Raw genomic sequence first — 22,021 nt, forward strand, 5'->3', positions numbered from 1 at the left:
TATATAATATTTTTCATTATCAGAAAAATGTGATCAGCCTGCGTAACTTGCGTAGTGAATGCAGACTCAAATCATGCCAGCAAAATGCCTCCATAGCAGAACAGAGTGCGCCTTCATAGTCGAACCACCATTTTCCCTTTAATTTGTCACTGGTTTGTATTTTCCATGTTGTTTGTGATCGTATTACACAGCCCTTTGAGTGGAACCCATCAAATGAGGTCATTCCATGGACCAGTCAGAAAACAGCTCAGCATGCTACTGACAGCAGTTATTTATTGATGGCAGTTAGGCCAGTGTTTGGCTCTGGATAATGCATTATTGATGTTATGAAGCTGTCATGGGTTTTAAGAGGTGTGTAGAGGTGTACTGTATGTGTGTGTGTGTTGAAGTAAATTCCCACTAAATCACTGAATAAATCTTTAGGCCCTGTCCACGCTTATATAGATATTTCTAAGAAATTAGATTTTCGTTGTTGTTTTTAGTCTCCTGTTTATAATCAAACAACGAAGAAAAAAGTTTTTTTTTTTTTTTTTTTAACCATTTCTGCACTCCTTGTTTCGTGTTTCAGAAGTCCATGACTTTTTAAAGGGTTTTGGGATAAATACCACAAGCTCGAGATATTTTCATGTTTTATTCTATGATATATAATCCATCAGTAATACACCACTTGTGATTTTTATTAAAACTTAAACAAAACATGGTTGCTAACAAGTGGCTAAATGGAGCCAGGTTGTCGGGGACGTCAAACGTCATCATGCTTAGCAAGAAAACTCACCTATTATAGTCTCAGTGTGTTTATACTATTCAGTTTGCAAGCGCACTATACAGCTGTGTCATAAGCAGTCATACTGTTCATATTGCTGTATTCATATCTATATCATCAGTTATTATATTGTATTAATAAACTATAAATTACATAACTGTTCTGTACAAATAATTACATTTGATTTGATTTGATTTTTATTCTCTTCAATTCTATTCATACTGTATTCTATCTATTTTATTCCACATGACTATGTTTTGTATGTTAAAATTAAAAAAGTATTCAAACACCAGCTCATGATTTATGCAGTTTCAACCACAAAAAGAAGAGTGGATCCTCTTCTGTGGATAAGGATTATAAATATTTAACTATAGAATAAAAGCCTGGAAGCTTAGTGCTGGTGACGTTGAAGTCATGTGACCATGATGCGGTTTGTTTATAGCCTAGTTTTAACATTTTAATTTGGAAATCTTTTTTACTTTAGATTGTATTTAGGATTCATAAAAGTTGTGTTCAGTTGTGAATATTATCTTTATATACATAGTATATTAAAGTCATAAAGTTTTGTGTGTTGAATGCATGAATAAATAAATGAATGAATGCGCTCAAGATATAATGGCTGCTGACCAGCTTGTTACTTTGATGCTCGGTAATATCTCATTTGATAATGTGCTTGAAATTATTATTTTTTCATTATATTTCATACTGTTTTTTTATTAGACTCCCATGGAGAGGTGCTAGAAAAGTATATGCTTCTGCATCCAGCATCCAGTTGTGATGTTAGATAAAACCCGAGTCTAAGTTGTCCCACATCATCAGAAGTCCAAACCAATAAAACATCGTGTTTGTTATTTTTCGGACTAGTACGAGCTGGTATTTTTCCACATTTTTTAATTGCTACCTCTCAATGTTCATGCTTGTTGTAAGACCTCTGAAATACCAGTTTAGGAAAAAACAGTAAGCTATATTAGGAGTGATTTTCAAATGACATTTTGCATTTTCATGTGAATGGAGATATTTTTGTAAAATGCTGGTCATGTAATCATAATTTTTTTTTTTTTGTTTAAATTAGGTTTTTTTAGAAATATTTATTTTTCTGTATGTGGATATGCCTGAGACTAAACACCACTGTTATGTAAGGAGCTTAAGGCAATTGATGATGATGATGATGATGATGATGATTATGATGAGGATGATTTTGGAGCCTCGATTGGCTGAGCAAGTGTGAAAACCTCAAATGAATATCTCATTTATGAGGGTAGGGATGGTTGATTATAATGGCATTTATTTATTTATTTATTTATTTATTAGTTAGTTAGTTAGTTAGTTAGTTAGGTAGCTTAGACTAAAGGCATAGTATAATATAAAAATATTACATCTGGCAGGAAATGCCCATTCCATCAGACTTGCATTAATTTTTTATCTGTCCCTAGAGATAGATAAAGCTGATACTAAAGAAGAGACAATAAAAAAAGCTCAATAAAACAAAACAATACTAATATAGCGTAATATAGTATTATTCTATTATTCTATATTCTAATCTATAACTGTCTATTATATATATATATATATATATATATATATATATATATATATATATATATATATATATATATATATATATATATATATATATATATATATATATTAATATTACATTATAGTATTGTATAGTATTGTGGGATCATATATATATATATATACAGTATATATATATATATATATACTGTATATATAGACAGACAGACGGACTGATAGATAGATAGATAGATAGATAGATAGATAGATAGATAGATAGATAGATAGATAGATAGATAGATAGATAGATAGACAGATTTTAAAACAGCATTTAAACAGTGCAGAGATTAATACACCAATGTTGGAGAAATTTGCAGTTATTTTTGATTGAGTGCAAATGCAAGTCTAAATCACTTTTTTGGTTTATAGTGCAATCTGGATTTTACTGGAAAGGTTAAGCCACATGCTTGTCTTCTAAATTTAGGGTGACATTGTTTAATGCTGTTAAGAGATAAATGTTGCATTGGCCTGGGATCATTTGTACATTGGGCCACTGACTGAATCTCATTCATGCAGAACAAAGAGTGGTTTGAAACCCACCCAAGGTCAAGACATTGCAACAGGCTTGAGACAATGGCTGGACAATGTGCTCGGATTAGACGTGAGCCGGTTAATCAAAAATTAATTATCTTTGCTTTGAATTATTATTAAATAAAAAAGAAAACAGGTTGTGGTCATGTTGCGAAGCGTTCCACTACGCTCGAACTGCATGCTTTAGATTTATAGCGTTTAAGACCATTTTTGACAATCCACATTCACATTAGTTTTTATATTATCATTAGCCAATTTCCTCCTATCTTTCTAGCTGAAAGAGTTTATTATACTGCTTATTTATTTATAAAGAAATTGTCTGTCTTATAAGCTGTGCGCTGATGAATCTGTACCCAGGAAGACAATTAGGTTTATAGACTTATTTTTCAATCTGCCATTTTACTTTGGTAGTCTTGACAAGCACTCACCACTTCCTCTGCCTCTCTTTTTCATTTTATGGCTTTTTCCTGTATTTTATTCCTTCTTTTTCATTACTGAGTGTAATGTGGAGTAAAGTCAGCTCAGTAGAGCGATCTGTCACAGGGAAGTCGATTCAGATTTTCAGAGAAAGTGTCATGCCACTATTGGAGCAGAGGGAGAAATGAGAAATCCTAACCTCGCACTCTCTCTTTCTCTCTCTCTCTTTCTCTCTTTCTTGCTCTCTCTCTCTCTCTCTCCCTCTTTCTTTGTGTGTGTGTAACTGTTCCTTGTTCTCTGTATTCTCTGTATGTGTCTTACTCAATTGTCTATTTGTCTGTCCATCTGTCTGTCTCTTTCTCTTTATCTGAGAGACCCGATATCTTCTAGATGTCATATTAGCTTTCTCTGTGTGACAGAGGCGGCGAAAGAGCAAAGACAGAGAGCGAGTGAGAGAGACAGAAAGATGCGTCTAAACTATTACAAATAGCAGTCTACATCAGCCTCAGGCAGAGCCATTACTGCAACAACAGGGAATGTTGGCTAGAGCTGACATTACTGCCTGAGCATATCTCTCTCTCTCTCTCACACACACACACACACACACACACAAATTAGAGATCTATACTGCATTTATATAACTGTCCTAAACTAATATACAAAAAGGCAGATTGTTGATGTTGGTTGCCAGGTATTTCATAACGGCTGACTACAGCTGATCTTCTATTCCACTTGAATACGACTGTCAGGTGTGTCATTTCTGGATCTTTACTAAACATCTACCTAATATTATTGAAATAAGTCTTGTGAAAGTAATAAAACGTGACGTTACAATTATAGCACCATAATTTACCATGCAATAGTGTTACCACTCTGAAGATGTTTATTTCCCTGTAAAAGTACCTCCTGTAGTATTTTATTCTTTTATATGACAGAAATTCACCCAGACATTTTAATTTATTATTAAATTACATCATATTTTAAGTTCCTGTTAACCCTTACACTAGAGCAGCTGGAAAGCAATCACAATTAATGCAAAATTTTTCTAAATTACTGCAGACCTTCTGCAGATTTGGTGCCAAGAGGCATAATCACAACACTCTTTCAGCTCTCTTCAGCAGCTTAGTTATAAAGAAGAGTACTTTGCTTACTAATTCGCCAATCAAGTAGTCTTCCGAAGAAAAAACCCATAAATAAATCTGCAAATTGCATTGTAAATTTTCAAATTTAAATAAAAAAAAAACAACAATTAATGATTATATTTTTAATAATAAAAATAATAAAAAAAAACATTTTTACTCTCAGATGATAGGACATCAGAAGGTAGGACATTAACACTGAATTTGACAAGGACCCCATGGAACTTTAAAGCTCTTGTGAGACATCAGTTTAGACACTGGCTCAAACCTACCAAACTCATCTTATAATAAAAGTTCACACTAAATATAACATTAAGATTATTTTTAACCAAATACAGTATAAAAAAGATGTATCTTGAAAAGTGCATTAGGACGTAAGATAATTAAAATAGGATGCGTAGGATAATAAATGATCCAAAAACAATTCATTACAAATAAACAAGGATGTAGAATTTTATGAATCTTATGAATTTTATATTAATTTCTAAGATGAAGGTGAAGGTGAAGGTGATTTTATTGGATTCTATTACAATTTATTTCTATTAAATTACTTCTATACTCCTGGGCTTGTTCCTGACTTATTTCTTTCTGTGGTCTCTCTCTTTCTCTCTCTCTCTCTCTCTCTCTCTCTCATATATATTTTCTTTTTCTGTATCTCTCCCTCTATCTTTAACACATACACACACATGAACACACAGACACACCGTCTTTCTCTGTAGCTCTCACAGTGTATTTCTCTCTGTCTGTTTTTTTCAATACAAGTCTCTCTGCCTCTGTGTCTTTTTGGCTCTTTTATATTTTCTTTTTTCCATCTCTCTCTCTCTCTCTCTCTCTCTCTCTCTCTCTCTCTCTCTCTCTCTCATATTTACATGCATTTTTAATTCTTACTTATTATTTGCTGTAATTATTCTTTAGATGTGTGTGGGTGTCGCATACCAAAAACGGAACCGTTATTAGAAACAGTCTAATTTCCCCGTCACACAGGACAGAATGATCTATTTGCAAAGCAGCAAGCGGATTTTTATGCCAGGAGAGTATTTTGCCTTTTTTCCTTCATTTCAGTACAAGTGCATTTTCCTCTTGGGAAATGGACCTACACATTTATTTCACACAATGTTATTGCGCTGTGAAGCAATAACATGAAAAAAAAAAGCAGAAAAGCGTTGTTTTTGCTTATTTGCTCAATACCTTTTCTTTCAATGACACGCCAGAAGAGTAATAATGCATTTATGTATAGGAGACCATGATGCTATTCTGTTATACACTTGGGCCAGAAAAGAAGCTAAAAAGTAATTTAAAAAAACACTTTTCTGTTTGTATTTCCTATTTCAGCTTAATTTCCTCCTTTGTGTAAAGTATCTACTTTAATTCTGGCTGTAAAACTTGTTGCTGTAAGTTTTTGCTAGTATACTAGATTGGCTTGGGACTGGAAATTTGCTTTAATAAAGGTTTCTTGAATTTCTTTCTGGTCCTCACTTCAGTTTGATTCAGTTTGAGATTGATTTGTTGAATTGCCTGTAGTACAGTTTTGACAGAGCTGAATATGTTAAGAGTAATACAAAAAAAACAACATTAAAACAGACTTGCATTGATGTAAACGATGTACGTTGAATTCAATTCAATAACAATAGTCATGTTTTTAATAACTCTTCTCAGCTTTATCTGTTTTACATCTTTTTGCTAAGCAGATGAGTGTACAGTATGTGTGTGCTTTCTGTGGCGTGTAGTACAGAATCAGCCATATTTGTAGGCAGAGTCCTCAGAAAACACATACTTCTTTGCTCTCTGTCACCGAGCTTCAGCCTCACATACAAGCACCCTTTAAAAGTGACTTTAGTTGTTCGTTCGTTCATTCATTCCTTATATACAATTGGTGTTGTCTTCATGCACCTGACTTTCCCAAGTCTGCTTTATTTGTTTGTTATTCTGGTTTGACCTTGTTCCTAGGTCATTACTTCATGTTATTTATTCATTCATTCATTTTCTACCGCTTATCCGAACTACCTCGGGTAGTAACACCTATTTCAGGCATCATTGGGCATCAAGGCAGGATTCAACCTGGACGGAGTGCCAACTCATCGCAGGGCACACACACACTCTCATTCACTCACACACTCTCATTCACTCACACACTCTCATTCACTCACACACTCTCATTCACTCACGCACTCACACACTACGGACAATTTTCCAGAGATGCAAATCAAACTACCATGCATGTCTTTGGACCGGGGAGGAAACCCCGGAGGCATGGGGAGAACATGCAAACTCCACACGCTCAAGGCGGAGGCTGGAATTGAACCCCCAACCCTGGAGGTGTGAGGCAAACGTGTTAACCACTAAGCCACCGTGCCCCCTGCTTCATGTTATGCCCAGCCTAATTCAGTCTATTTGCTCATCACCTGACCTAATTGGTTTGGGACGCTAAACTTGCATTTCGTCTTGGATTTGTTTAGCTGTGTCACAAAAAAAGGCTTTACTTGCAACAGAATCCATCTATTTATCAATTGCATTAATCAATTTAACCAATAAATCTCATTCCTTCTTCCTTTTAAAAGCATACAACAAAAAAATCGACCCTGTTTACAATTACACGTCTACTGTTACTACGTGTAACTCACCTGTACATTTAGTCCATTCTGTCATATTTGCACATTCTGCACTGAAACTATATGTAAACATATTGCACATCACATCCTATAACATCTTTTTCTTATATTATTTCTAGTTTTTAAACTTAGGTCTTAAATGTAGTTTATTTATTTGCACAGTCTAAGGAGCAGCAGGCAAGGTTGTCTACTGTACATAACAAATAAAAATCGTCAACCTTGAATCAACTTCAAATCTTGAATACTGCTCATTGCACGCCTGCACTCCCCCCCAAGGTTTCAGAGGGAGCCCTCGCTGAAATATCGAGCACCTCTTGTTCACGGCCTACTTCTAGGTTCTTAGAAATTTAAAACACGCTCAACGTGGACTTACAGTATGACGCAAATCTTACCATGGACTAATCTCTCTGGTTTGTGAACTATTGTGCCTGTGCGTGTTTAGTACAATTTTACATGCTGTTTTGGTTTGTTATTAAACACTCTGCATATGGATTCTCCAGACACCATTTTCCAGGCATCATTATACTCATACTTTATCCTGGGTGAACAATTAATCCTGGCTATTCGATAACTGAAGCTTTACACTGTACATGCTTAAACCCTGGGTTAATGTTAGCATCCATGTCAGGCTCCATGATTGGATAAATACAGCACACATCCAGTTTAAATAACAGCTTGTCTTGTGCTTTCACATCAGTGAGAGAAAACGTCGCCATGTAAATCCTCGTTGACTGTTTTAAGCCTCCTGAGATGCACAAAGGCAAGAAAACAAAGGCAAAAAAGACAAAAGAAAGCAAAAAGCAGAGGAGCAAATTATATGAATATACTGAATTTCTGAATTCCTTTTAAGCATGGAAAGCCTCAGTTATTTCTGACTGCACCATAAGGCTTGTCTTCAACAGACATTTCTGACCACTCACTCACTCTCACTCATTTTCTACCACTTATCCGAACTACCTCGGGTCACGGGGAGCCTGTGCCTATTTCAGGCGTCATCGGGCATCAAGGCAGGATTCACCCTGGATGGAGTGCCAACCCATCGCAGGGCACACACACACACTCTCATTCACTCACGCAATCACACACTACGGACAATTTTCCAGAGATGCCAATCAACCTACCATGCATGTCTTTGGACCGGGGGAGGAAACCGGAGTACCCGGAGGAAACCCCCGAGGCACGGGAGAACATGCAAACTCCACACACACAAGGCGGAGGCGGGAATCGAACCCCCAAACCTGAAGGTGTAAGGCGAACATGCTAACCACTAAGCCACCGTGCACCCCGTCATTTCTGACCAGAACTATACAAATAAAAGGTCTTCTCTTCAATCCTGTTCAAGCGTTGTCTGTCACCGTTTGACTTTATTGGTTTTATTTTATTTATTTAGTCAAACGCTTCAACTGCTGTTTACATCACAAACACTGTTCCTGTGACTGTATATATCCTGTATATATGATAACATCTGATATGAAGTACATGCTTCTCAACTTCTGACTCAGTGTATGTTGCAAAGCATCTAGACACAACATAAGATGAGCCATAAGGAGTTAATACCACAAAAGCAGTGCTAAACCCTGCTTCAGAATTACAAACGTGAACCAGTTCTCTGCCCAGGGTTAAAAAAGGGATTTAGGATGACGACTGTGTCCTCTGTAATAGACCTCTGTCCTCTGTAATAGACAGCAAGATGACTTTAATGTTCAGCTCTAAAACATTATATTAAACTCTTCATTATTTTGTACTTTTTTTGAATACATTTTGTTTTGTTTTTTCATTTTAAAAATGTTGTTGTTGTCCTTTGCCTGCTCGCTGTTTGGGGTCTGTACAGAAGATCATTAAATACCCATACTAGATTTGGAACTTCTTTACTTTACTTTTTTTTTTTTTTTACACCAAATGTCCTTCCTGATACAACCCTCTCATTTTATTTGCACTCAGGACCAGAACTGAGAGTTACTTTCTCAGAAGGTTGGCTTGTTCCCTGATAGGATCCTGCTGCTGGACCATGAATACTACAAATCTACCCCTGTGTCTATGTTAAAATCTGTAGTCATCATTTCATCAAGTAAAACATCATAACATAGTACTAAAAGCAGCAGAAACATAATGTGAAGAGAAAAGAGGAATTTGCTAACCTCCCACACTGAAAATCAGGTAGCAATAGAAAGCACAGGATGCAAAACAATTCCATCGGTGGATGGGATGTCAGGAGGATATATAATAATACCTAATTTTATCATAGACATTGTGGTTCCAACTTAATTTCAGATTATATGCTGCATTATTTCCAGGGTTTTTGGTTTCCTCCCAGCAGCATGTGTGTGTTTGTGTGTGTGTGTGTGTGTGTGTGTGTGTGTGTTTGTGTGCACTGTACCCTGTGATGCATTGACATCCCATCCAGGGTGAATTCCTTCCTCGTCCATAGTTTTGCTGAGACGGGCTTTGAAACTCAACCATGACAAGTGGTACCTGTATGAATGAATGGATGAATGCATTGATGGATGGATGGATGGATGGATGGATGGATAAATGGATGGATGGATAAATGGATGGATGAATGGATAGATAGATAGATAGATAGATAGATAGATAGATAGATAGATAGATAGATAGATAGATAGATAGATAGATAGATGGATACTACTAGTGCAGTAACATATACAAATATTATTGTGTGTCTTTCTGATTTATTACACAGTAGCTGTGCTTGTTTTTCAGATTACTATAATGGTAATGGTTAATATTAGCAGGTGTAGACAGTTCTGCTGGCCACGACAGGGGTAACTGTTTACTGATTATTTTATGAAACATTAAAGGAGAGTGAGAATGTGTATGAAAATACAGTACTTTACCTGGTAAGGCAACACAATTAGTGCTCAAATGCAATGCTATGAACAGTCCCTCCAGGATATTCGAGGGGTCTTTTTATAGTTGTGGCCAGAAATGCTTGAATTTTTGATTAAACTTGTTGAGTGTTTTGTGCTTTTTTGGTTAAAAACTACTTGAACATGTGATTCTTTTAACCCACTACCAGTAGAGGATGTATGTAATTAGTTTCTATGATAGCTGTACATGAAAACATGTAAATTCTACATGTTACATGAGAACATGTAAATTCTACATGTTATAAGGCATAATAATCAGCTGATTTCTATTTATTTATTTATTTATTTATTAATGCACAAAATAAAATTAGCTTTTGAATAAATCCAAGCTTCTCTCTCTCTCTCTCTCTCTCTCTCTCTCTCTCTCTCTCTCTCTCTCTCTCTCTCTCTCTCTCTCTCTCTCCCTCCCTCTCTCTCTGCTTCTTCCAGGATCTAATGGAGGTTAACTCAACAGTACTGAGGACTCAGACTAACACAGTTCGTGTGGACGGTCTCAGGCCCGGCACAGTGTATGTGGTGCAGGCTCGAGCCAGAACAGTGGCTGGATTCGGCAAATACAGCAACAAGATGTGCTTCCAAACTCTCACAGATGGTGAGGATTGCCATGACTGTGTGTTTGTGTGTGTGTGAGTATGGGTATAGCTTAGTTTGGGAGAGTGCTGCATGTGTATGAATGTTCTACAGTCATATTTTGAAGTCTTTGAGTGTACAACAGGAACTGAAGTTTTCCCAGAGAAATAAATATAGATGTCAGCATGAGGTGGGTGTATGGTCCATGTTTCAACATAATTGTGCCATCTGTTTGTCATATTGAGCTAATATAGGGATTGTTTTCTTTCCAAAGTGGCTCAGTTAATTGTTGTTTCATCAAAATGGTTGAAAAAGAAGCTTTCCAAGAAATGCTTGCCAGTGACTACACTTGATTGTGATTAATTATCAAATATAGAAATAGCTGTTGTGTGTATGCTTGTGTGTTGGCTCACTATCTGATGAATCAGTGATTGTGTTTGCATGGTAATGTGTGTATACCTGTTCACTTTTCTCCCTCTTCCATCCCTCCGGTACGAGTTGTTCAACGTGCTAATTTGTGCTATCATCAGTACCAAAAGAAGCATCAAATGATGCAAAACATTTTGTAGCCAAGATATTTTCATCCCACAGCCAGTTTAAGAATTTGTACATTGTACAATAGCAAAATATCTGATTACCCGGGAGAGCACAGATTTTTATAACTGCATATAGGAAAATCTCCTTCCTACAATGTACAATGTCATGTTTCAGAAGGAAAAACATCAGTATTCAGAAGGTTACAGCTCCATTTCATGGGTGAAGGCTGATCTCAGTGATTCCAATTGGGAGTGAACTAGGAGTAGGGAATAGCAGGATTTTACTGTTATCTGATTCAAAAACAAACCTGCAGAGACCGGTCACATGAAGGGCACAGGGAGGAATGAGAGTTTTAGCCATTTGATGCTACATAGCTTTGTTCTAAGCAGAGGACAGAAAAAAGTCAGGACCTTGATGGAATGGTGTTAGATGATCAATTGCACACGCAGAGGAGTTTATACACAAGCCATTGTTTTGCTAAAAACAAGGTATTTGAGTGATGGTGATGCTAGAGTAGGCTGGCAAAACCATATGATGCATGTACTTTTGTGTTCCTTCCAAGACATATACTTAAGGAACTGTTGGAGTCCTATGAATACTGGACAGTTGGAAGATTATATAATGAGTAGGGTTATCCTCTTACTCGTCAGTGCACTTGTATCAGGATGAAAAGAGGGTGGTGTGGTGACTGGTGAGTAAATTCTCTCCTGCACTTGCTTCCCAGGCATGCATCGAAATTTGTGATTTTAAAGGTGGGGTGTTATAATTTATAATGTTCCCAGCCAGTCCAGTGTCAATCAGTGGTCTAGTGTCAGAATGAATTTCAGAATGAATTAATAAATAACAGACTAAAAAAAAAATTAAAGTCAATATATTTCCATAGTCGCCATCTGGTGTGTGTATCTTCATTTCTAAGCCACCACAGAAAGCCCACACATTCTCTGGGCTGGGTTAATCGAATGGTTTCTCCAGTCATCTACTTTAATTCTCTCTATTCCACACTCAATATATCTCCTGGGTGAGTTTGATTAATGAAGGTGTAGACTGGCATGTCCTGCCAATTCGTAGCTGCCAGACACACACACGCGCACAGTGCCATGGACACTGGTGATCAAATACACACACACAGGATGCAGTGAAGTTGAGAAGTGCCAGTCTGATTCATCCTAAGGTCGGCAAGCTGATGAAGCCAAGCACACAGCACACCCTGGAAGGAAAAGGTGGTTATCAACATTCTTGACACAGCATGTGTTAAATATAACTATATTTGTGCTGGTACACTGACAGCACTGGTAAGCACACACAACCAACTGAGCTTTTCTTCTACCACTCGTCACTCAATACCGGAGAATAAAGCACTTCCATACAGCGACCAAACAAAGATACACACTACAGAGAGAAAGAACATCCTGCTATTAATAACTAACACACAGTCTCCTGAGTAAATGTGAAGATACATTGGTGTGTCTTTTTCTGTTGTGTAGATGAGGCATACTTCTATAGATTCTCATTTGATCCAAAAGGTCATGGGAGATTGGCAGGCACTGTAGGTGTGTGTGTATGTGTATGTGTATGAATGAATGAACCTCTGCATATAGATTAAACTGTCATCTTAAAAGTATGCAAGCAAAACATAGGCGACGAGATGCACACTTGTATTCATAAGATGCATCTCCCATCCATGAGCCCACATCAACACACACCTCCCCCTGATCGCTCAGACATTTGAGTAGAACTTCCTAGATAAACTACAGTGAGAAACAGGAAGGAAAGAATCATCTAAATGGGCAGCTGGTAGAAATGTGCAAGCAGTTTCACGCCATTCTTTCACTTCTATTCGGTTTCATGCTTTGCATCTACGTCCAGTTTGCTGATAACAAATGTCTTAAACTGAATAGTAAATAACTGAAAATACAACAACCAATGGTTTAATAATAAAACACAGATGAATTTTGGGCTGCTTTCTAGCCTAGCACTCACCAGCAATGATGGAGAATGCACATATGTCATACAGTCATGTGTTTAATGAGCGTGAACAAGCTGGATCATTTACTCAACTCTCTCAACCTACTCAACCCTAATACTTTCCTTGTTAATCGATATCAAATATCATGGCCAGTTTAAACTAGATGAGCTCTTTGCTGTATATAAGAAAAATAAAATCATTTACTAAAGTTAAAACATGGTATAATTGGAATAAAGCTAGCTTGCAGCAGTTGGGTGTAGGTTCCATTGCACGTCAGAGTGTCAAGTCGTTTGAGTCATTCCATGTAAGTCATAGTAGTTTAGAAATTACACTATGTAGAGTTTCAGTTGCAGCTCAGACACCTTTGGTGTGTCAACTAATAGGAACCAGACTACACTCTAGATATAGAGTAAGGATCTATTGCAAGGGTTAATTTGCAAAGAACAAGCACAGAGTAAAAAGCCCAAGGTTTAATATTGAAATATCACCACAAATTCAATGGCAGACAAAAAAAAAAAAAACAAAAAAAAAAAAAACATGATTCAAAGAACGGTCAGAACTGGGAAAAGCAGAGGTCTTCAGATCAAAATAAAACAGCAAGGAAAGACAGAATTCAAAACACAGTCAGGCAAAACTGAGTCCACGATAACAGATGGAAAACTTACAAGTACGACGACAAACATCTGAACACGGTTCATGTATTTGTATCAGCAAATGTAAGCAAAATAAATTACTAGTTACTCAGTTAACCCGTATGATCCCTTGAAAACCAGATGGACAGATACACTACGAAAGGATTTACCTTTTTTTTTTTTTTTTTGCAAAACATTTCCTTTGGCCCAAATTAAAATAAAGTTAAAGATAAATTAAATGAAATAAATGGATGATGGTGAGGTATATGCTATAGATACCACTATATATACTGTGTGTGCGTGTGTGAGATGAGTGCGAGTGAGTGTTACTCGCTGTAGTAATTAATGGACGGGGGTATTGAGATCTGGCTGATGGTTCTATCCTCTGGCACCCTGCCACAGCACGACATTCGTTAAGACAATTAGCACCAGGCACAGGGGGAAAAGGTCAGTCACACTGTGTTCTTGCTCACACACACACACACACACACACACACAAAGTACACACTCGTTTCCTTCCTTGCATCACATCTCATTCTGTCCCCTGCCAGCCCCACTCCCTACCTCCCTCCCTCTTTCTCTTTTTCTTTCTTTCTCTATCTGTCAGGCAGGTGCGTGCAGTGATGAGGAAATGATTTCATTAAATGAGGTGTGTACGTGTGTGTAAGTGCTGAATAAAGACAGAGCAAAACAAAGCCTGCAAACAGCCATCATTTCTCATATGATTTCTTCTGGGTGAAGTCCCCAAGTCGAGCTCGAACCTGATTTCATTTGCTGTTTAATCAGAACACAAGAAAAGGTTCCGTCTTCTGAGCAATGAGTGGCCTGTAGGCATTCAGGGTTTTCTTTTATTATTATTATTTAGTTCAGTTTAGTTTAGTTTTCTTTTATATCTCACGAACAATTGGATGCAAGAGGCAGTGCAAAAGGGGGACAACATAGCCAGGGGGTGTAAAAAGTGTTTAAAAGCATTAAAGACATCAGCCGTACATGAGATCAAAGATATCATCAAGATATGGACTAATTACTAAAGCAAGGCTGATGTGGATAAAGATGTCAGCGAGGGACGGTTCCTCTCAGGGTAAAAACCAGACCAAAACACAGGGATCGCAAAACTAAAGATTTAATTAGCAAAATAACAAGAATAACAAAAACAGGAGACACTACTACTTAATACTTAGCAGAATACACAGACTAATGACACCGGACAGAAAACAAACACGAACTTGAAGACGAGGATTCTGTGATGCAAAACACAACACGGCAGGGGATAAATCGGGGAAACAATTAAAGACACATAAGGCACAGTTATGCAAAGGTGGGAAAGAATTAAGCCTAGGGTGTGGCATGGACACGTGAGCATGAAACAAACAACAACACATAACACAATACATGAAAAACAGACTCTAGGAGAGAATGTCCAAGCATAGCCTTGACAGTTGGAAATTATTTAAAATAGGAAATGATGATTTGATAAAGCTACAGCTTTATATGTGAATTGAGGACTAGATTGGGGGACTCACTTTTACACAAAACACAATAAGGTAATAAAAAAACAACACTTAAATACTGGGTATTGATTATAGTCCATTTTTTTGCTCACTGTCAACATTTTGAATAGAAGAAAATCAACAATACGGACATGATTAATTATATTTTCAATAGCTAGTATTTCTTAAATGCATACTGTAGACCTATAGGTATTGTTGCAGGAATTTTAAAATGCTCATAATGAGCTTCTTTTAAATACACATTGTATACAGCTCAGTAAATATAATGATTTCAAATCTTAGTCACTCACATTCGCTAATCTCTTTTGAGTCTAGTTCCTCTCAAAGTTTCTTCCCCGTGTCATCTCAGGGAGTTTTTCCTTGATGATGTTGCCTCTGATGTTGATCTTGCTCATTATAAGGATCTAAATATAAATCTCCATTCAAATTTATCCAGTTCAAACAAAATCACGTAACAGTCTGTTAAACATAACGGCACAACACAAAGAGGGAATTTAAATGGTGATATGTCTGCCTACAAAATGAGGCAAGCAGGTTATTTGACTGGGTATAAAAAGCTGTCATAAGCTTTATATGGCATTTATATGGAGTGGTTAAGTATTGCCGCCTGTTCTCCTTCTGCATGTGCTTGTGTGGAACTCAGAACTTGAAATAATTTTGGCCAGTATTTGAATATTTATAATGAATCATATTGTATAACATAGTTATTCTGTTAATAATGAACCAGAAATAGTTGATTTGATTATTAGTTGGTTTGTGCACTATAACAGATTTATCCTGGATAAACATCGGCAATGGTATGATATCGGCAGACCTCCCCCCACACCCCACACTCCCATTTTTGTGTAGGACCTCTTCAAAGTAAGACAAGTATGATTTTATATAAGTATGATATGAACATTAGGCAACCAACTTCAAAAAGGATTGTATTGAAACATGGTGTAGGTTGGAACGGTGGCTTAATGGTTTGTCTATTTGCCTCTGACCTTTGGGATTGGGGTTTGAGTCCCACCTTCGCCCTGTCTGTGTGTAGAGTTTGTGTGTTCTTTCCATGTTTTGAGGTTTTTCTTTTATTATTCCAGTTTAATCCCAAATTTTAAAGCTGATTGGCTTCTCTACATTGTTCTCTACAAAATGTACAGTAATGTGTGTGAGATTGTGCCCTGTGATTGGTTGTAAATCTATCCAGGATGTCCCCCTCCGTATGTCCCAGGTCTCCTGCAACTCCAGACTCCACACTCCCTATGATGCTGTGTAGGACAAGCTGTACAGAAAATGGATATTGTGTTTTTCTGTCTATTGCATGTCACTAAAAATTCACCATGCAGCTGAGATTTTGTGATTGCCACAATTCCTGACTGCACAGCTGGTAATATTATTACACTTCCAATATACTCCTTAAAACTGAAAATAACACAGGATTAAATCATTTATTGTTATCAGTTATTTTAAAATGGAAAAAATAAATATTGCACTGAAGTTGGCCAGGTCATCCATGGCAAGTTCAAACATTAGGAAAGCAAATGTCCTACTAATTTATTTATTTATTTATGTATTTATTTATTTATTTATTTATTAATGATTAGGCAGCTGTATGAAGCTTACAGATTTGAGAATATATATACATATATATATATATATATATGACTAGTAAACCAATTTCTAGACATGTTTCTAGCTTGAAATATGTAAAATCAGATAAAAAGGCTGAATAATATATTTAATTTATACAAGATTAATAGATGAATTTCCTTTGAAAGATGACTCTGTAAATCATTTTTTGACTGCATTCCTCAAAAAATATAAGATTACAAAAAGAATAGATAAAACGTCTTTCACCCAGGAACACACTAGACCTGGTATTTCTTCTAAAGCTCTTTTGAACTTCAGACTTTGACATAAGGAATTTCTTCACTGAGTTAAAAAAATAACTCAGCGCTATGTTACAGCAAGGATTAGTAAAGTGACAAAGAAACACACACACACACACACACACACACACACACACACACACATACAGGGTTCTATACTTGTTCGGGTTGCTTCTAGAAAGCAGTTGGCTTGAATTGAATGTGTGTGTGTTCCAGTAAATGCGTACTCACACACAAAGCCCCTGTGCCAGTCATGTATAAGCTGTCTTCTCTGCCCTCTGTGATTCTTTCCTTTTTCCCCTTCTTCCTTTCAGTCTCTCAAAGTGCACATCTCTATAGCCTCACTTCCCTCTTTGTGCACTCTCTCTCATCTTTCTGTACAGTTACTGTACCTATTTTCACACACATACTCCAACTTCTTGTTGTATCAGCTTATTTTTTTAACTTCTTGCTCTTCTCCTCCTTTGCACTTCTCTACTACTGGTCTTATATGAGACTTTCTTATATGTGTCTCCTCTTGTGATCAGTACTTTAGCATCTGCTTCTTTTTAAAACATTTAACTCTTGCCAAGTTGAACACAGGCTCATTATCCCAGACTCAATCCAGTTATGTACAGGTAACAGATAGGGAGAAAAATGTATTTCTAACATCTAACATACTGCTCAAATTCTTTTATCCTTAAATGATTCTTTCATGCTCACTTCACATTTTCATGAATTTGACTTCACATTCTGATTTTCCATCCATCCATCCATCCATTTTCTGTTTCACTTATCCTACACAGGGTTAATGGGACACTGGATCCTATCCTAGGGGACTTGTGTGCCATCACAAGCACATTCACCCACCTAATCACACACTACAGACCATTTACAGATTGCATCCAGGCTTTTTTTACCTGGGGAGGAAATCCAAGTACCTGGAGGAAACCCCTGAAGCACAGGGAGAACATGCAAACTCCACACACACACACAACTCAGCTTCAAGTCTGCTTGCAGAGACTGATGCAGCAGGGCTTAAGTTCTTTAGCTTTTCCCCATCTGTACCCTATATTAAAACAGATACAGTTTCAAAGCTTCAACTTTCATTCAAATACCAGCATCATGCATGTCATGTTGTAGATCACTAACAGCTAAACCTTATTCCCTTATTCCTCACTCATGATTATGGGTTTTAACCGATGTACTGTATGATTGACCTCTGTGTGTCACATACTGTAAAACTTCTCACAGGAATGACAAAAGTAGCACTAATCAACTTAAATGACCAATTATTTTACTATAAACATACTTCAAATGTTATAAGGTGGAATTTTTATTTTTGAGAGTGTTTTTTTTTTGGCTTTGTTTGAGAGTTACTACTAATCAGAATCTAGTATTGTGAGATGAACTAATAAAGTTGTAACATCTCTCTCTCTTTCTCTCTCTCTCTCTCTCTCTCTCTCTCTCTCTCTCTCTCTTTCTCTATCTATCTATCTCTGTATCTACAGAAGACTATAAGTCTGAATTGAGGGAGCAGTTGCCTCTTATTGCTGGCTCAGCGGCAGCTGGTGTAGTCTTCATTGTGTCTCTGGTGGCTATTTCTATAGTCTGCAGCAGGTAAGATCAACCCCATCAATATGACTGAAGCAAAGACTAATATGTAATGCTAATATGAAGCAAATGCTAATGTATAAAACCCAGTACTGTGTCATTATAGTCTAGTAGTAGCCTATTAATCAATTTTGTAAAAAGACACATATATTTCCCTCTTCCCTTTCAAAACACTGGCTATGTTTCTATGCCAAGATTTTCCCCAGTCTGATTGACTTTATTATGACCAGCTTATATGTATCCTCAACTGGACTCCATGTAGACATCATTTACTCCAATCCAAAAGTTATGTACATGAACACTACAATAATTTTCCTATTTGGGTCACATTATTGAAAGAGATATTTCTGCTTGAAGTGAACATAATAACTTGGACATAATATTCATTCTGATGAAGCCTTTTCTCATTTTTTTTAATTCTTACTTTCACTAAAAGTCAAGAAATAATGTGTTTTTACACTGCAAAATATTATATAAAGTAAAAATCTTAAATATATGCATTCAACTTATCATCTTTACTAATGTATCTAACTGATCTATATCTTTATCCCAAGATTATAAGAAATTGCATTATTATGCATTATTATTTCTAGATATTGTTCCGATTATATCAAGTTTAAAATTGTACTATTATTGTTGCTGGCATATAATCTTGCTGTTACTAACAAATTAATATGAGTTATAAATATAGTCTTATTTGTTGTCTAAATAAAATAGATAACCTTACCTTTATTCAAAACATTGTTTTTTTTTATATACTCATGTACTATCTACATAAAAAAATACTATAAAGAGCATTAAACAGTAATCAAATTTTCTATCAGTAAAAATACAGACTCAGGGACAATATGTTCTGTTTTATAAGGAAATTAGCTGATAAGTTTTTGAAAACCAGTTTTCAAGTACTTCTGGAGACTTTGACTGCTGCACTTGCTTCTTATTTTTTTCTTATCAAAGCCCATCTACCGTCATTATGTTTTTTTTTCCTGAAATGTGGTATATTACATAAGGTTCTGCTTTCTTTACTGTCATACAAGCATTTTTCTGTCATGAAATACATTTTTTGTATTACAAAAAGGGAAATATGGTGCCTTATAGTACAGTTGTGACATAAAGTTGTGTCCTATATCCGCCTCAAAATGTTAGTATGCTGCCATTCCACCCTTAAGTGAATTATACAAAAATGCTTGTATGACAGTAAAGAAAGCAGCACCTTATGATATGTACCACATTTCAGGGAAATAAAACAACATACTGAAGGCATATGGGCTTTGATAAGAAAAAATAAGAAGCAAGTGCAACAGTCAAAGTGCATCATGACCAAATACACATTCACAGAACAGACCCCCAGGTTCAGCTAGTGAAAGTGATTAGATGCATGAGCATGACTATTGTTCCTCTATTAACTGATGATTAAGGGCTTTATCCACCTCATTCAATTGGATAGGCATTTCATTGCAATTGCACTCAATCAGTTTAGTCTATTCCCACTGAGGTGTACATTTTATGATTATACAATTGAGCTCTCACTCTGGTTCTTAACAGATTTTTAGACTGCATGTATTGTAAACCTAACCTGGTTGTCATTTTGCTCTATTTAGGTGGAGTTTATTTTCAACCTCACTTGTGCTGTTTTGTAACCTAGGATCATTCTATAGTTTTGGAAAAACGCACCATGAAGAGAAAAAAATACTGATCCAGTCATTTGCAGCTTGCAGGCATGCATTGCGTGTGTAAGAATAAGGCCAGACCGAATCAAGTTTATCACGCAACCTGAAGACAATTTCAGCAAACGAACAAAAAAAATGAAAACAATTAAACTAAAGGGATACAAAAACAAATTTCAAACATACTAAAGAAAGAAATAAAGCTTTAGTAATCTGTGGACAGTGAAGATCAAGTATCTTAAATATAAGGTGGTGTATTCTATTGAAAGTGTGATTTAGTTAAAGCAGTTGAAACAGTGCTTTTGAAATGAGTAGCTGCACTTGCTTTTTATCTTAGATGTCAATCAATATTTTTACATCTCTCTCTCTCTCTCTCTTTCTCTCACACAGAAAACGAGCTTACAGTAAGGAAGCAGTGTACAGTGACAAGCTTCAGCACTACAGTACAGGAAGGGGTGAGGATTATTACATTTCTCCATCAGTGCACACAAAAGACACCCTTCATTCGTCAGTCTCGTTGCCTCCACTTCCACATGGCTGTGATGGACAGGTTTCAGTTATAATCACCATCTCACGGGCCAGGCACTGACAACCGCACTGCTTTCTCTTGAAGGAAATGAGGGGAAAAAAAGAAAGACCAAGTGCAGGATGAGGGCCAGGAAGTATGTAGTGGTATGAAGGAGAAGAGTAGAGAAAGGGATTATTTTAGGGCCATGTGTTTTGTAAGTAAGTCAAACTGAAAATCTTTTCTCATGAACAGATATTGGCTTCAACAAACACACCATAACCTTAACCTACAATGAATACAAAGTAGACTTTTTACATTGCCTTGTAACCAGTTTACCATTTATTATATTACTTAACTCATATTTTGCACTGTTCACTGTTCCCATCACAGCACACTACAGACAACACACTACACTACAGACAACACACTACACTACAGACAACACACTACACTACAGACACACACACTAAAGACAATTTAGAGATACGATTAATCTTACAACACATGTCTTTGGGCAGGGGAAGGAAACCCACAGTATGCATTTGGTTTTATGTGTATGAACTCCATTTTTCGGTTTTTGCTGCAAACTAGGTTTAAAAATGTCAGGTAATGTATATCAAAGTCTATGGACATCTGAACATAAGTTGTTCTCCCCCAAACCATTGCCGATTTTGCCCATGCAAATTTGTCTAGAAATCGGTAGCATTATAATTTCTCTTTACTGTGTGGAACCCAAACCTGTTCCAGCAAGACTTTGCCCCTGTGTACAAAACAAGCTCTTTATTGTAGCTAGACATCATTGCAATTGTACTCTCCTCTGTCCCTTTGGAACTGCAGTAACCCAGTTCTCTGGAAACAGTTAGGGTACCCAGACGTTATGGCCAAATCTGTACACGTAAGTGCTTGAAAAAGAGCTCAGGATGATTTTACAGCACAGTTGTGTAAATGTCATCTTTGTCCTGTGACATCCTGCATGGGTTGCTGAGGTCCATGGTAGAAGATGTCCCTGTTTTGACAGCTTTGTGCTGTGTAGTCAAACTGCCTATTCAGTGTGTTGTGCACTTTCATGGCCTCACAATAACACTGGTGATCTTTCTGTCACTTTGGCTATTTCTGGTACTGATACACCCACAGAGAGCGAGAGAGAGAGAGAGAGAGAGAGAGAGAGAGAGAGAGAGAGAGAGAGAGAGAGAGAGAAAGAGAGAGAGAGAAAGAGAGACTTATATTGACTTTTTACAATC

General features: G+C 36.6%; 1 protein-coding gene across 2 annotated transcripts in view; it reads left to right on the forward strand.

Annotated features, from left to right (window-relative positions):
- Positions 1 to 22,021, forward strand: part of LOC132846650 (ephrin type-B receptor 1-B) — a 331,052-nt gene that overhangs the window by 261,646 nt on the left and 47,385 nt on the right. For both annotated transcript variants that reach the window (XM_060871347.1, XM_060871355.1), the window contains 3 exons: positions 10,355 to 10,517; positions 18,503 to 18,611; positions 20,663 to 20,727. In XM_060871347.1, coding sequence (XP_060727330.1) covers positions 10,355 to 10,517; positions 18,503 to 18,611; positions 20,663 to 20,727 — 337 coding nt within the window. The remainder of the gene's footprint in view (positions 1 to 10,354; positions 10,518 to 18,502; positions 18,612 to 20,662; positions 20,728 to 22,021) is intronic.

The sequence above is a fragment of the Tachysurus vachellii genome, chromosome 1, assembly GCF_030014155.1.
Source record: "Tachysurus vachellii isolate PV-2020 chromosome 1, HZAU_Pvac_v1, whole genome shotgun sequence".
NCBI classification, from domain to species: domain Eukaryota; kingdom Metazoa; phylum Chordata; class Actinopteri; order Siluriformes; family Bagridae; genus Tachysurus; species Tachysurus vachellii.